Here is a 16412-nt window from a genome sequence, read left to right on the forward strand (position 1 = left end):
AATTTTTTTAAAAAAAATAAAAATTCATTTTTTGAGGACCTTTCTACCTAGGGGACCGATCGATCGGTTGGTCCCTGCCAGCATGGACCGGTCTATTGGTCCATGTTGCAGAAAAATCCGATACTTCTAAAAATTTAAGAAAACACTCCAAACTTTGAAGATTTCATCTCCTAGCTTCCATACTTGAATAATCCTACTGAAACCCCTAAAAAAGATGCTCTAAAGTCCCTTGGAAATATAAAATAACTTCTTAATTAATCAATTGAAGGCTTACAAAGGGAATACCTTCATTTTCAAGGAAAAACCCCCAATTCAAGTGTTCTTCCTTCAAATCCTCTATCAAATCATGGAGTCCCTTCAACTCCACATGGATTTAACCTCTTTGAAACCTAAGCAAGAGAATTAAACCTTCAATTTTATCGATCCATCATTTAAATACAAGAACTAAAACAAGCTTTCTTACCTTCAAATCCCAAGTAGGAAATTACCCATTCATACCAAGGCTCAAATCCTTCAATTACCCCTTTAATCTTGCTTCTATAACCCTCAATTTCATCAAATCATTCTTCAAAATTTCAAACACAAGCTTTTTCCCCTTCTTTCCCTTCTTTAGAAAAGCCAAGAGAATCTTCAATTGTATGACTTAGCTTCCCATAAGAATTATTTATAGTCCATGACACTTTTGTAAATAACAGGTCTCCTCTTAGAATTTTCCAAAAAATCAGGCCTAAAGTCTATGCCCTAATCTTAACATCCAATAGTGCTCAAAGATAAAAAAAAATATCTAGCTAAAGTCTTTTACTAGAATACCCTTAGTTCTATTGCTAGGTTAAAATTCACTTAAATTAACTCAAACCAAACCAAAATGAACCCTAATTCACAAATGAACCCAAAATAAAACACATTATAAACTAGGCCCATAAATCAAATAAAAACTATGGGCCTCAAAAGAAAACATCATAAGGCCCATACCTAGCCATTAATCAAGAATAAACCCATGACCCATTTTAACACAAGTAAAATCATAATTACTAGAGAATTCTTACCAAAATCAAGAAATATCATATAGTAGAATCGATCTCCTTTCATCCAGTCCAGTCATTCTATAAAAAAATAATAAACTAATATTAAAGGATAATTTACACATACCACCCCTGAGGTTTGACAAAAGTATGATTTTACCCCCCAGTTTTGGAAAATTCTGCGTACCCCCCTGAGGTTTGCAAATGGTAACAAATAAACCCATCTCGTCAGTTCATCACTAACTGCATTAAAATTTTGATTGGAACTGACAGAATTGCCCTTACAAGGAAAAAAAAAAAAAAACACCTGGAACTCATCTTCCCCAAAATCGCGTGGGGAAGATGAGTTGCAGGTATGGAACCAACTACCAATACCCTCTCGCCATCCACTGCTCGGTTCAAGCAGAAGTCATCCAATCTTGGTCATGGTGGAGGAAAAAAATATTTGTGTTAGCTCCAAATAGAACTGAAAAGAAGGGAGAAGGAGAAGAAGAAAGCCAAGTCTGGGGGATTCGAATCCCTGGGCCTAAGCCTTAATGTCTTCTGAGGCATCAAATGCAAGGGTTACAGGGTCCCGGTCCCCACACCCATATAGCGGAAGACCATGCCTCTTATACTCGCTGGTGCAGAAGATGATGCCATGGCTAGGACTAGCTCTGGTAAGACTGCTGCTTTCCTTGTACCGATGCTTGAGCGGTTAAAGCAGCATGTCCCTCAAGGTGGAGTTAGGGCTGTCATTCTTTCTCCCACTAGAGACTTGGCGCTTCAAACTTTAAAGTTCACCAAAGATCAGTATAAACCAAAAATGGGATGATAAAGGCATGGGCTACAAATTTCATTATCTTCTGCCAAGCATTCATCTGCAGCAGAGCACTTTGTTTCAGTAATGCAGTACCCTAAAACATATCAAAAGTTGGAAGTGAGTTGAAGAAAAGAAAAGAAATTATTAAAAAAGTTGGACAAAAAGGAGAGGTAGCAGACCAGATTGGAAGCATGCAATTTAAAATTTCAAACAAGGCAACCAATCTAAATTTCATACCATGATCAAGCAAGGCAATTGATTCCAGTCAACCCTTTCATTGAATTTATGCAATGACAATTTGCAAATTAGAGAAAATTAAAATCATCAAAAATCAGAAAACTACGGCAAAGAAAGAGAAGATGAAGACTGTGGCCAATGGGAAGCAGTGGGTATCGGTGGTGCCATCGAGATTGACGATTGGGTGGCGGCTTAATTGCAGAAGCAGCTCAGCGTACTTAGTAGATTCAAATAGTAAAAAACCCTAACCGTATGCATGTGTATCAGCAATTTAGAGATGAGAAAACCCTAAATCATATATCGGTAGGAATTCAGATGGAAAACATAGAATATTCCATCAGTGCCTCTGCAAGTTGGGAAATCATACATTGGTTTGAGGTGGTCGAGAAGTGCAAAATTATGGAGATCAATGACTTGCGCTGAATATGAGTGTCGAACCTAAGTGACGGATTTTGTAGATGGGGATGGGGGCGGAGGCGGATGCCAGAGCAGAGGTGACGGTGGGTTCTATGATTCCGGTCATGATGCTCGTCTCCCATTTGCGAGGGTAGGGACGGATCTCTTCCTGTGTGGGTTGGGTTTCCGGGATTTGATTATCGGAGCCTGACACAAACAGGGTATTGGTAGTTGGTTCCATACCTGCAACTCATCTTCCCCAATCGATTTTGGGGAAGACGAGTTGCAGGTTTTATTTTTTTTTTCTTGTAAGGACAATTCTGTCAGTTCAAATAAAAAATTTAATGCAGTTAGTGATGAACTGACGGAATGGGTTTATTTGTTACTGTTTGCAAACCTCAGGGGGGTACGCAGAATTTTCCAAAACTGGGGGGTAAAATCATACTTTTGTCAAACCTCAGGGGTGGTATGTGTAAATTACCCAATATTGAGGGAAGGACGAAGAGAGCGGGAATGGTGGGGTCGTTAATGTAGGCCCCCTACCCATGAGATGGAATAGGGATGACTATTCTCTATGACATGGATCCCAATTATTTTATAGGACGTCAAAGAGACGGACTGGGCATTGGTTTGTTATACGAAACCTTAATAGGGTTACAGTAGGGCACCATGGGCGACCATGGAAAACCCTAAAATTGAAAATAGGATGCCCAAGCCAGATTAGGGTGCCCTAGGGCAACCCTAGGGTTCCCTAGGGACAACCCTGGAGTTCCCTAAAATAGGGAACTCAAAAATATAATTTTATTAGTTTACCAAGGTGAACCACCATGATCCCATGGACCGTAGGATCAACCTACACAACCGGGTGCCAGAGTACGAGCCGCTAGGAAAGGGCTACCTATTGCAGGGAAAGGGTCCTGGAGCAGGGTGGAGCCAACTAGGAAGGGTTACCTGATCCGGAGTGGGACGACGAGGACGTCGGCCATTAAAGGGTGGGGTAATGTTATGTACAATAGTCCCACATCGGTCCCGTAAGGGATTGGATGTGAGCATCTATAATATTGGGATCCCTCCCCTTGTAGACCGGTTTATGAGGGTGAGTTCTTCCAATCGTATCAAAGGTTCAAATGCCTTCCCTACTGCCTGCCTATATATACCTCCCTAGAACTCTCCTACCTTCCATGAGTTATGTGTTCCTCCTACACTCACAACTTCCTCTCATGCAACAGGTAATCTCTCCCTTCTTCTTTTGTAACCTTGTCTTCTTCTTCGTCTTCATAAACTATAGCTAAGAAACCCCTTTTTTTTTTCCCCAAAATTTACGACCTAATGGCAAACTGAAGGAGAAGTTGATCTTCCTCGTCTGCTCCATTTCAGTGAGTCAAGTGATTTACAAGTATTGTAACTAACCATTTTACATTTCAAATACATGACTATAGACTGAAGTCTTGATGTACACATGTAAATCGAACCTAGGGTTTAAAATCCCCAAAATAGATATCCACATATGGTCTTGTAGGTCATCACAAAATCGTATGTGGATATGTCACACCCCAAACCACCCCTTGGGACGATTAGGTAGGTGACCCGAATCGCATAACAACAATCCACCAAATCCCACGGATCAAGAAGCAGTTAATCCATTCACAGACACACATCCATCGTAATACAATAAGTACAACCCAGAGGGTTGCAGAAAACTATATTTACATTAAAAGATACGAGAAGCATAGCAGTATAGGAAATGATGTTATATACATAAATAGGTCTGATCACTCCCTCTCTCACTCCCACAAACATAACAGTAAAAACTATTATATACATCAGCTGAAACAAAAGAAAAATATACACAGGGCGAGGTAGCTCAAGCACCAAAAAGAAAGAAGAAAACCAAAAGCAGAACGGGGATAAACTCTTGTCAAAAACAAAAGGGAGTCCCCAAAACAAAAAGCATCAACAACACCCCTCATGGGTCATCTTCAATAACCACTGAGAATACTCGCATCAATGGTATGACCTCCGTCGGGGTCCATACCAATATCATCATAACCACCATGGCTCTCCTCCGAGTAATAAGCCTCCCCGCCACAGTGACATCTACCTACAGAATCATATAATAGAAAAACATATATAACACAGTGTGAGCCCCACTGAGCCTGTGAATGAAACATATCATCATGCATGTATATGCAACCACAATCACATAATCCTACATAATGTGCAGATCAAATTATTTATTAGCCACCTATTAACACAACTAAGGCAGGTCAGTGCTACTACAATCCCCAATACATGTATACTTGGTGCGGGCTTTTAACCCCTTCCTGTGATACACCCATTGAGTTGTCGGAGAGGACCAGTTAGCTCCCACATTCATTCACCAAGGTCTGCCTGACCAGCCCTCTATGATTAACCTGTGAGGCATCCATCCCTTTTTCTCTTTTCTTTTCTTTTCTGGCTTATAACCCGGCATATAGCCCATAATCACCATTCTGGTGCAATCGTATTTCTTTTCTTTTCTTTCCTCATATATATGGTCACTCCCACAGGCATCCAACACCTTAACCCCTGTTGGTAAGGGTGGGTAGAACGGGTGATGAAACTCTAACCCCATGTCTATATGGCATCGTATGAGTCAGACGGTGTCAACCGTATCCCATTCTATGGGCTACCACACGCCTCATTTCCAAGCCGGCTACGGCATCTAGTCTAGCATTTACAATCAGCATAAAGTATTCAAACATAGTTTCCAGCAGCCAACACAGTGTTATATTAAATTTTAAGACATATGAATTAAATATGTATCACAGTATCATTATTATAAAATTAAATTCAGCATAGCATTTATGTTACATCTACATACGCGATGACATTCCACTCACCTTGGTCTGGTACTACGGGTTTAGTTGTTGTTTTAGTTTCAGCCGGTGTCTGGCAGTGCAGCTTGAGTGCGGGATCAAATCCTAAAGTATTAAATCAGAAATGTGTTATTTAATATTCAAACTATTTTTGGATGTCCTAGTGTTGGTCTAGGCTCACTGGTCTGACTCGATGCTCAGTCTAGTATCACTTGAAATTCTCTGGGTCTTGCACTGGCCTTTGGGCCCATGTCCTGGTGCATCATCCGGAGAATGTGGTTCAGGTCAGGTATGGTATTTTACCAATGTAATACATAGTACAAGGTCTTGATAGCCCCATAATTCAGTCCCTAGGTCAGCAGTGTAGTTGAACCATCTCTTTGGCGGGGTTGCAGGCCTGTGGGACCCACTTAGGTACCCAAGGTGTAATTAATGGTGGATAGATGTGAGTCTTTGTAAGGCTTTCCAATTGGGCAAAGCGAGTCATTTGTCTTTACCTACAATGCATCATAGGAGTTTATTTCCCTTTTAACTTATTTTTAGTGATGTTTGGGGTCCCTCCCCTACTGCCTCTATTGATGGAGATCATTTTTATGTAATTTTTGTGGACGATAACACTAAATTTATTTGGTTTATTCTCTTCTTCATAAATTTGATGTTTTTTATGTCCTTTTGAAGTTTCAAGCTCTTGTTGAACGTCTGTTTAGTCATAAAATAATAGCCATTCAGACTAATTGGGGTGGCGAATACCGCACTTTACCTGCTTATTTTTCAAAACTTGGAATTTCTTATCGTATTTCTGCCCCCACACTCATGAGTACCAAGGTTCTGTTGAACGTTGTCACAGACACACGTTGAGACAGGACTCTCTCTTTTAGCTCATGGGTATGTTCCTCACATATATTGGCACTTGGCCTTTGAAACGGCTGTTTACTTGATTAATCGCATGCCTACTCCGATCTCTCTTAGAATCTCTCCCTTTCAACTTGTTTTTCATCGTAGTCCGGATTATTCTTTTCTTAAAGTTTTTGGCTGCCTCTGTTTTCCATACTTACGTCCTTCTAATAAGCATAAAATGGATTATCTCTCATTGTCGTGTGTGTTCCTAGGCTACAGCCCGTCTCATTTTGGGTATCGCTGTCTCAATCTTACCACTAACCGAATTATCATTGCACGACACGTTGGGTTTGATGAGGGGTCCTTCCCCTTTTCTGTCTCAATTCTAGGACCCCCACCCTCTTCTCCCATTATCTCTACACCGTGGGCCTTTGCTCCTATTTTGATTCCTTCCCCACCTCCTCCCATGCCCACGCCATTACCAGTCCTGCAACTCCAGGCACCCTTATCCTCAGTGGGGGGATACCAGCCCTACACTCGTATCCCCTTTGGATGAGCCTTCCCTAGCCGTCCCTAGTCCTACCTCTTTTCTTGACTCCCCACTCCTTAAAACCCGTCCCCTTCATGAGCTTTACCCACCCCTAACCATTCCCACCCCGGCTGCACCCCAACCGTCCTAACCTCACACCTGCCATCCCATGCAGCTGAGGTCCAGGCCACATGCTCTCAACGCAATTACTGTTCATACTGAACCGAGTTGTTTTTTACAGGCAAATAAGATTCTAAAATGGCAGGTTAATGCTTTACTTCGAAACCGGACTTGGTCGCTTGTTCCAAGGTCACCCCATATGAATATTATTGGTTGCAAATCGGTGTACCGTATTAAAAGAAAGGCTGATGGGTCTCTTGAGCGCTATAAAGTGCAGTTAGTAGCAAAGGGTTTTCACGAATAGCACGGGCTTGATTATGGAGAAACTTTTAGCCCTGTTATTAAGCCCACTACCATTCGCCTGGTTCTCTCTATAACTGTGTCCCAAGGATGGTCCATCAGACAGCTTGATGTTAGCAATGCTTTTCTGCACAGTTTATTGACTGAGGAGGTTTACATGACTCAGCCCCCGGGTTTTATTGATGCATCTCATCCCCAGTCTATTTGCAAATTGCATAAATCACTTTATGGATTGAAACAGGTGCCTCGTGCCTGGTTTGCCCGCTTGTCTGACTTTCTTCTTCGTCTTGGTTCTCATGGCTCCAAGACTGACACTTCACTATTTATTCGACATACGGGCAGTCATGTCTGCTATATTCTTATCTAAGTTGATGATATTATAATAACAGGCAGTGACACTGACATGGTTACATCTCTCCTCCAACAACTATCTGAGGAATTCTCCATCAAAGATCTTGGCAAGCTCCATTTTTTCTTGGGTATTAAAGTTGTTCCTCATTCCCATGGGCTAGTCTTGACCCAATCTCGATATATTTCTAATCTCTTAAAGCGCACTGGTATGGTTGATTGCAAGTCGGTCAAGACACCTATGGCCACATCAGTTAAGCCTTCGGATTCAGGGGGTGCTCTCATGTCTGACCCCACTAAATATCGGTCTGTTGTTGGTGCTCTTCAATATGTCACCCTCACTCGACCAGATGTTAGCTTTTCAGTCAAATGGGCTTGTCAAGTTATGCATGCTCCCATGGAGGACCACTGGCAACTTGTCAAACGTATTCTTCGTTATCTCAGTAGTACCCGGTCACATGGACTTCTTATTGAGCGCTCTCTTGTTCGCTCTCTTCAGGCCTTTTCTAAATTTGATTAGGCTGGTGACACTGCTGATCGCAAGTCCACAGGGGGATTTGCAATCTTTATTGGTCCCAATTTAATTTCTTGGACCTCTAGGAAACAAAGAACTGTGGCACACTCCTCCACCAAGGCCGAGTACAAAGCCGTGGCAGATGCATCGGCCGAGCTAGTCTGATTGGAGTCCCTTATGCGTGAGCTTAATTACCCCTTGGCTGGTCCACCGATGTTATGGTGTGACAATATTAGTGCCACCTATCTCTCTGCTAATCCAGTGTTTCATGCGCGCACCAAGCACGTGGAAATAGATTTCCATTTTGTTCGTGATCGTGTGTCCAAACGGCAATCGTAGGTTCAATTTATCTTTACACAAGATCAGCTTGCAACACTCTTACTAAGCCTCTTGCTTCGATGCACTTTGCATTCCTAAGGGACAAGTTGAAGATTCGGCCTACCGATTCTCCACCTTGACGGGGTGTATTTAGAGAAAGAACCAACCGTATCATATATCTTTCCTTTCTTAGTTTATCACATGTGATAATAAATCTTCACATGTGATGATAAAATCTTTCCCTATATTGATACAATCTCTTGTACATATAAACACAATATTCTCTATATTTCTTTCCTAGCTTAGATCAGCTAGGATCTCACCACTTGTATTTTTTATATTTTCTCCATTGAGATAAATCAAAATCAAGGAAATATATTCAAGCCATTAGGCTCTAGCCTCTCCTATTCGATTCCAACAATGGAGTGGAATGGACTATGCAAATGGATCACTAGGTGGTCCTCTTTCTCTGTTTTGGGTAAGCAATTAGCGAGAGAGCTAGCATCTCGATGTGCATTTATAGGATGGTTCCTTTGGTGTGCATGTAACGACCTGGTGTTTGGGAGAAGGACATGGACCCCCTTGGAGGTTGTAGCTGCAGCACATCAGGCGTGTTGCGAGTTCTTCTCGGCAGTGTGACCTATGATAGCTTCCACTCCAGTAGTTTGTTCTCCCACTATTGTGTCTTGGTACTGGCTTTTTCAAGCTAAACACCGATGCATCCTATAATCCGAATATTAATCGAAGTTTGGGCATCATTATTAGAGACAATCTGGGGCAGACTAGAGTAGCAGTTTCAGACCCCTGTAATATCTCATCGGCGTTGATTGGTGAGGCGTTCGCTATTAGGGAGGGAATGTTGGAAGTGCTTACGGAAGGGACATACAACTTACAGGTGGAGAGCAACAATCTTGAAGTTGTTTCTTGCTTGCAAAACTGAATCTTTGGCACTTCAACCAATTTTAAATGATATTAGACATCTAATTTCCTATTTTGATGACTGTCAATTTTCTTGTATTTCAAGGAATGCTAAAGCTATAGCAGATACCTTGGCCAGGAGGGCCCAGTCTCTTACGGATGGGACTGTTTGGCCCAACTCCGATCTCTGTTTCACAGGAGTGTAATCCGTTTTTTGTAATAGTTACATCTTCTACCAAAAAAAAAAAAATTTTTTTGACCTATGGACAATGTGGATAATGTGGTCTGTGATATGCTGAAATGTTTTTGCTTACATGTGTGAATTGTAAACTAGTAACTGGAGTCACATGCATACATCACATGTTTAGAAATTTTCAATTTTCAATTTTCATACATGTAATGATATTTTCTATATTATTTAACAAAACTGGAAAGATTTGGATTAGTCATGATAGTAAGGGCATTTTGGTAAAAAACAACATTGTTAAAAATTATTCCAAAACAAGTTTAACCAAATGCGGTTGGCTATTCTTGTTTTGTTCTAAAACCAAATTCTGGAACTGGTTTACCAAACGCTATTTTTAGAGCTAAGGACAGTTCCACACCAAAAACACAAGTAGATGATTCTTGCAAAGAACGGCATTCTCAGAGCAGAAAATGGTACCAATTGCAACCTTAGCTTGTCTTCAATAGTAGGTTTCTTATTTCATTTCCTTTTCCTTAACATTCTGCACTGAGGTTATTCATTAAACTCAAAAGAGCTGTCAATCTTGACTTAATCATGCATGTCTGGTTACAAGGAGTTGTCATCGTGTATGTGGCAATAAAAAAAGGATAGCAGTATTATTGAACAGACATGTAAGCCTGACGCATCTGGTTTAGTCAGAACACCTTAACTCCCCTATTGTATGGAGGTCAAATAAAAGGAAAGGTAAAACCGTTTGTGTAATTTGGCGGTGACAGCTACATGTAATCGATACCACACTTAGAATGACCCTAAAAAGAAAACGAGAAGATATGTGGGAACGTGCAAGTTTATTGTCAGAAATTTATCCATGAGAGGGACTCCCCAGACCCAGTCCCGGTCCCCCACCTAAGGGTGTCAATTTGGGATCGGAACCAAGAACCATCTCAATAACGTCCCGCTAAAATCTGATATTGTATCGTCCTATTAGTAAATGGGACGATATTGGTATTTGATTTTGGTACCGAATGATAAATGGGACGGAACGATTCTGGGACGAGATTCCCAACGGTACCAGTACCGTAATACCAATAAGGTACCGGAATGGTACCGAACATACTAGTACCGTTTAAAAAAGAAAAAATATATAAGATCTTTTTTTTTTTGGGAGAAAAAATAGGGTATAAGAATTATATTTATGATGCATTAAGGACGGGACAGCCACAGCTCTTGAAGTCTCGCCTCTCAAAATCCCGGTTCAATGCTACTCTCTCTTCCTGCAAGCAACTTCATGTACCAAGTTTTTCTTTTTTCCACTCAGTAGTACCATGTGACAGTAACATGTGTGATAATAAGGTTTTGTTTGGGAAATCAAAGAGGAAAACACAATCGGATTTTCCCATTAGGAACAATTAAACTTCTTCTTTTTTCTACAGTGCCTAGAACCGTTTAGGAACCGGTACAGTCTCGTCCCGCTAGTAATCGGGATTGGGATCTAGTTTGGTCCCGTTTAGTAAATGGGACGGTACTGGGATTGACACTTTTGGTACCAATACCGATACCGTCCCGTCCCAAGTACCGGGAACCGTCCCAATTGACACCCTTGCCCCCACCCCACCCCTTAAGGCCCTAATCAAGCTCCAAGGTTGGTTTGGTGAAAGACAACATCGTGGGAACGTGCATGTTTATTGTCAGAGATTTATCCATTAATCATTAATTATTTAATTAATTAATTTTCACGTGTCAATTATTGAAGACAAATAAATTTTTACTTAAAACTATCTAATACAGGTCCAGTATTTATGCATAGACTTTCAATTAAAAAAAATTAAATTAACACTTGTTGAACCACGCAAAGCTGTCTGCCTATCTCATGCAGTACTCGGCGGCTTAACTAATTAATGGACTAATTAAGTAATAATATTACAGCACTATCTTTTTTAATTTAAATAGGATACTTTCTCTCAAATTCATCAACAGATCGAGTAGCTACCCCTATAGCAACTCACTCAAAACTGCATTCTTGGTTTATGCATTTGGGTCCCAAAATTTGATTCTGATGGCATTTCAATTTCTAGTTTTCATTCTTATCCTCTTTGGGAGTTCATTGAGGCTGCTAGAATCGATCACTGCAGCCAGTGGAATTATCATAGGGAACGAAATAGATCAACTTGCTTTGTTGGAATTCAAACAACAAATTTATGATGATCCATGTGGAGTACTAAGTTCTTGGAACGATTCCATCCATTTCTGCAACTGGGTTGGGATCACATGTGGTCATCTTCATCAACAACGGGTTATCAGCTTGAATTTACAAGAGAAGGGTTTGGGAGGAAACATATCTCCTTCCATAGGAAATCTTACTTTTCTGCATTCCCTCAACATTGCAAACAATAGCTTCCATGGCAAAATCCCCCAAGAGATCGGAAATTTGTTTCGACTACAAGTCATTTATTTTGAAAACAACACTCTTGGAGGAGAACTTCCTATCAGCTTAGCCAACTGCACTCTTCTAAGAGAAATTCACTTCTCCAATAACAATCTTTCGGGGAAGATTCCGGTTGAACTATTTACGTCTTCGTCAAATCTGGAGCTTATTTCCATTAATTCTAATGGATTAACAGGAGAAATACCAGCTTCTATTGGGAACATTTCCTCCGTCCGAGTTATCTCTTTGGGTGTAAATGAACTGCAGGGGAGCATTCCAGAATCCTTGGGCCAGCTAACAAACTTATACGCTCTAGCACTTCATGTAAACAACCTATCTGGTATTGTCCCTCTTTCAATATACAATATCTCATCTCTTCAACTTATATCTCTCGTATACAACCAACTGCATGGGAGCCTTCCACAAGACATAGGGCTCACTCTTCCAAATCTCCAACAACTAGGATTTGGAAGAAACCTTTTCTCAAGGAGCATTCCGAATTCCATCTCCAATATTTCAACACTCCAAGTGATTGATCTCGATGGAAACAATTTTGTTGGATCAGTCCCTAACAACTTGGGAGATCTTCAAAATCTTCTATTATTCTTTATGGCTGGAAATCAATTTGGAGGGGAAGCTGGTGATTTAAATTTTCTAAATGATTTGGTCAATTGTACAAATCTATGGCTTTTGGACCTACAAGCTAATGGTTTTGTGGGTCCTATACCAAACTTTAAAGCCAATCTTTCGACACAACTCTTACAACTTCTTTTGGGACGGAATCAAATATCTGGAACCATTCCTGCTGGGATTGAGAACCTTGTCAACTTGACCGATTTGGCCTTGGAGGGAAACTTTCTCGAAGGTAATATTCCATCTGTTATAGGGGAACTTTCAAACCTTCAAAGAATATACTTGGATGCAAATAGACTTTTAGGATAGATACCTTCCTCTCTAGGCAATCTCAATCTTTTGTATGAACTCCATTTAGGTTCCAACAACTTGAATGGAAGTATTCCTTCCAACATTGGAAATTGTAAATAGCTACAGTACCTAACCCCTGATAATAATAGCCTTGAAGGCCCAGTACCTAAACAAATCTTACTTATTTCCTCCTTATCAATATCTCTCGACTTATCTTCTAATTCTCTAGTCGGTTCCGTACCAATTGAAATCAGTAACTTGAAGATTCTTTCTACTATAAATTTGTCCAAAAACAGATTTTCTAAAGAAATCCCTTCCTCCATGGGTGATTGTATTAGTTTGGAACATCTTTATATGGGGGGTAATTTCTTTGAAGGAACTATTCCTCAGTCTTTGACTCTATTGAAGGGGCTTTAAGATTTAGATCTCTCACAAAACAACTTATCAAGACAAATCCCAAAAGATCTACAGAATCTTTTAACATTGCGGAGCTTGAATTTATCCTTCAATAATCTTGAGGGGGAAGTACCAACAAAAGGAATCTTTGGAAATGCAAGTGCAATTTTAATGAATGGAAATGATAAGCTTTGTGGGGGAATTGTGGAGTTACATCTACCTACATGCACAAAATATGGATCTACGAAACAAGAAAAGTCCAATGCTTCCAGAATAGTTTTGATGATAACTGGTGTGGTTCTTGGTTTTCTTTTGATATCTTCCTTTCTTATCCTTTATTGGACAAGAAGATCAAAAAATAAACCTCTATCCATACCATTAATCGGTGATCAGTTCTTACAACTTTCTTACAAAGAGCTCTCTCAAGCTACTGGAGGATTTTCTTCAGCTAATTTCATAGGTTCCGATAGTTTTGGCTCTGTACACAAAGGGATTATCCACCAAGATGAAACCATTGTTGCAATCAAGGTACTCAACCTTCAAAATCCAAGAGCTATCAAGAGTTTTACGGCTGAATGCGAAGCATTAAGACACATTCGACATCGAAATCTTGTCAAGATTTTAACTTCCTGTTCAAGTCTTGATTCAAAAGGCAAAGATTTCAAAGCCCTTGTTTACGAGTTCATGCCCAATGGGAGTCTAGATGATTGGTTGCATCTGCCGATGGAGGAAAATAATCATTCAAGGAGTTTAAGCCTTCTTCAAAGATTAAACATCGCAATTGATGTTGCTTCTGCACTGGATTACCTTCATTACCACTGTTATGCAACAATTGTTCATTGTGACTTGAAACCAAGCAATATTCTACTTGACAATGATATGACTGCACATGTCAGTGATTTTGGTTTGGCTAGACTACTTTTAGAACCTAACGACAATTCATTCCAGGCCCAGATCAGGTCCATTGGGATAAAAGGATCTGTTGGCTATGCTGCTCCAGGTAACAAACAAACAATACAATTTTATTTTAAATTATCAGTCTATATTTTAAATTTTGATTATGTAGATCCAAATTCCCTTTCCTAAGTTTTTGTATCTCTATTCGAATCAGAATCCATTGTAGGGTGTTAAACATGACCCAAATGATGATTTAATAATAGGGTCTAGATCTAAAGATCATGTTTATTAGGTTTAGTATTCCAATCTAACTATTGTTGGATATATAAATCTTGTTATGGGTAGTTGATTTAGTATATCAACACACTTTTATATCTTAATTAGAGTGGACCACAGTTTTATCCATATTCACTTCAAGTAGGAATTGGTTATACTATGAACGCATTGGACTTAGTATCGAATTTGACCAAATTTAGATTGGATTCCTATTAACATAATGAAAAGAATCATGGTTCCCAAAGTGAAGAAATGACCATATAACTTGCTACTTTGAATACTATGTTCACAGTTTCCATATTTGAGATTGTAATTTCTTTTATTATATGAAAAATATGATAATCACCTATTGTTATATTAATAGCAAGAGGATTATAAATTTCAGAATATGGCATGGGTGGAAGCGCTACTATACAAGGGGACGTATTCAGCTATGGGATCCTTTTATTAGAGATGTTCACAGGAAAAAGGCCAACAGATCAGATGTTTATTGACGACATGAATCTTCATAACTTTGCAAAGGCATCTTTACCTGTACACATCATGCAAATTTTAGATCCAACACTCTTCCTACCCAATGAAGTAAACGAGGAAGAAAGTGAAGAAGATGCAACAAATAGAACAGAAGGTCCTAGTCATACGACAGATAAATTGCAAGATTGCATAACTTCAATAATTGAAATTGCACTCCAGTGCTCCATGGAATCGCCAAGAGACCGTATTTACATGAAAGATGTTGTGGGGGAACTACATTTAATCAAGAGAAATTTCTTGAAGCGCTCTCAATATAGAGCAACTTCGCATGATTAGAAGGTGATTCTAACTTTATTACCTTTGTAGTTCTAGTGTTGTCTTGGATGCTTAATGCTCTCGAATTAATTGGTGAAAAGAAAGTTTTAGAGCATGCAGTAGAGGTAGGCTTATATAAAGTTATTTTATATCTATTAGGACAGTTCTACCCCCAATTTTCATTAAAAGAATCATTTTCTGGACAAATTTCCCCTTAATTAGAATTGTTCCATTGATACAAGACCGGGCTATTATCAGTATTAGGCTGACCCCGATACAGATCTATTGGAAGAGTTTAACACCCAACTTCAATCTTACTTGAACCCAATCTATGTCAAGGTTGTATTAGTTCCTAGAAAAATAACTATATTCAAAACTTTTTTTAGGGGGAGCTTAAGAAGGCAAAGCTAAAATTAGAAGCATTATCTCTTATCTAGAGCTCCATACTCCCCCTTAAGATTTAGACATTTTTATAGGATTATTTTAAGAATTTTGTTATCTGATCATGCCACCCTTTCAAGCATTTGATGATAATGGCTAACTATAGTCCTACGATTTGTAGCTCTTGCAAGAAATGACTATGACATGTTTATTGAATATTTGAATGTGAATGGGTTAAAATTGTATTCTCTTACGCATTATTAGATTTCAAAACTGAAATCATTCTTTGTTACTTATACGTCATCATCTCTCTAAAGTTGAAAAAAAAAATTGATTTGAAGCATGCTTATCCATGTTGCAATGGATGTTATTACAAATGGAGAGCTAAGAATAAAGTAGTTCTTACAAAAGCAAGTTTTAATCCTAAGAGTATAATAAACAACAAGCCTGATATTGTTAGCCCATGGGAGCCCCTCAAACAAGATTATGTTGAGGTTATGTTTGGTATGCATTCTCGGAATAGATTTTGGGTCTAGAGTTCATTCTAAACCCCAATGCTTCTCTATTTTCTCAATTCAAAATGCATTCTTGACTACGAATCTATTTGAAGAATGTGGACAAAAGACAATCTAAATTTTGATGGGGCTTCCGAAGGTTTTGAAAAACTATGGCATCATAAATTGGATCACAAGAATTCACTTGAGCTTTTTTTGTGGCTGTGCAGTATGTGGATATCAATGTGCAGGTTTAAGATCAGTTGTAAAAAATGGAAATTAGGGCTCTTCAATAAGGATTGCAGCAAGATAAAAGCATGAAAAGTGATGAGCAACTGGTGGATTCTGATACAAAGGATAGGCTTTTATCCTCTTTTCAATTTATTCAACCTAGTCACTTAGAAGTTAAAGACTCTTTTATCATCTTTTCAATTTCCTTTTGTA

At 39.3% G+C, this 16412-nt stretch overlaps 1 protein-coding gene and 1 long non-coding RNA gene across 2 annotated transcripts; one reads left to right on the forward strand and one right to left on the reverse strand.

Annotated features, from left to right (window-relative positions):
• Nucleotides 1-1848: 1848 nt before the first annotated feature.
• On the reverse strand, nucleotides 1849-11289 carry LOC122663591. Its single transcript, XR_006333197.1, has 3 exons — nucleotides 11279-11289; nucleotides 8206-8211; nucleotides 1849-1918 (listed from the first exon to the last, which is right to left on the reverse strand). It is a non-coding gene; the product is annotated as an uncharacterized LOC122663591 (long non-coding RNA).
• A 153-nt stretch (nucleotides 11290-11442) lies between these two features.
• LOC122665496 (putative receptor-like protein kinase At3g47110) lies at nucleotides 11443-12753 on the forward strand. Its single transcript, XM_043861651.1, has one exon. It carries the CDS (start codon nucleotides 11443-11445, stop codon nucleotides 12751-12753), a length of 1311 nt encoding a protein of 436 aa, XP_043717586.1.
• Nucleotides 12754-16412: the final 3659 nt, after the last annotated feature.

The sequence above is a fragment of the Telopea speciosissima genome, chromosome 6 (genome assembly GCF_018873765.1).
Source record: "Telopea speciosissima isolate NSW1024214 ecotype Mountain lineage chromosome 6, Tspe_v1, whole genome shotgun sequence".
NCBI lineage: Eukaryota > Viridiplantae > Streptophyta > Magnoliopsida > Proteales > Proteaceae > Telopea > Telopea speciosissima.

Coding starts and splice junctions, on each gene's coding strand:
- LOC122665496 (XM_043861651.1), top strand. CDS start 11,443: ATGGCATTTCAATTTCTAGTTTTCATTCTTATCCTCTTTGGGAGTTCA.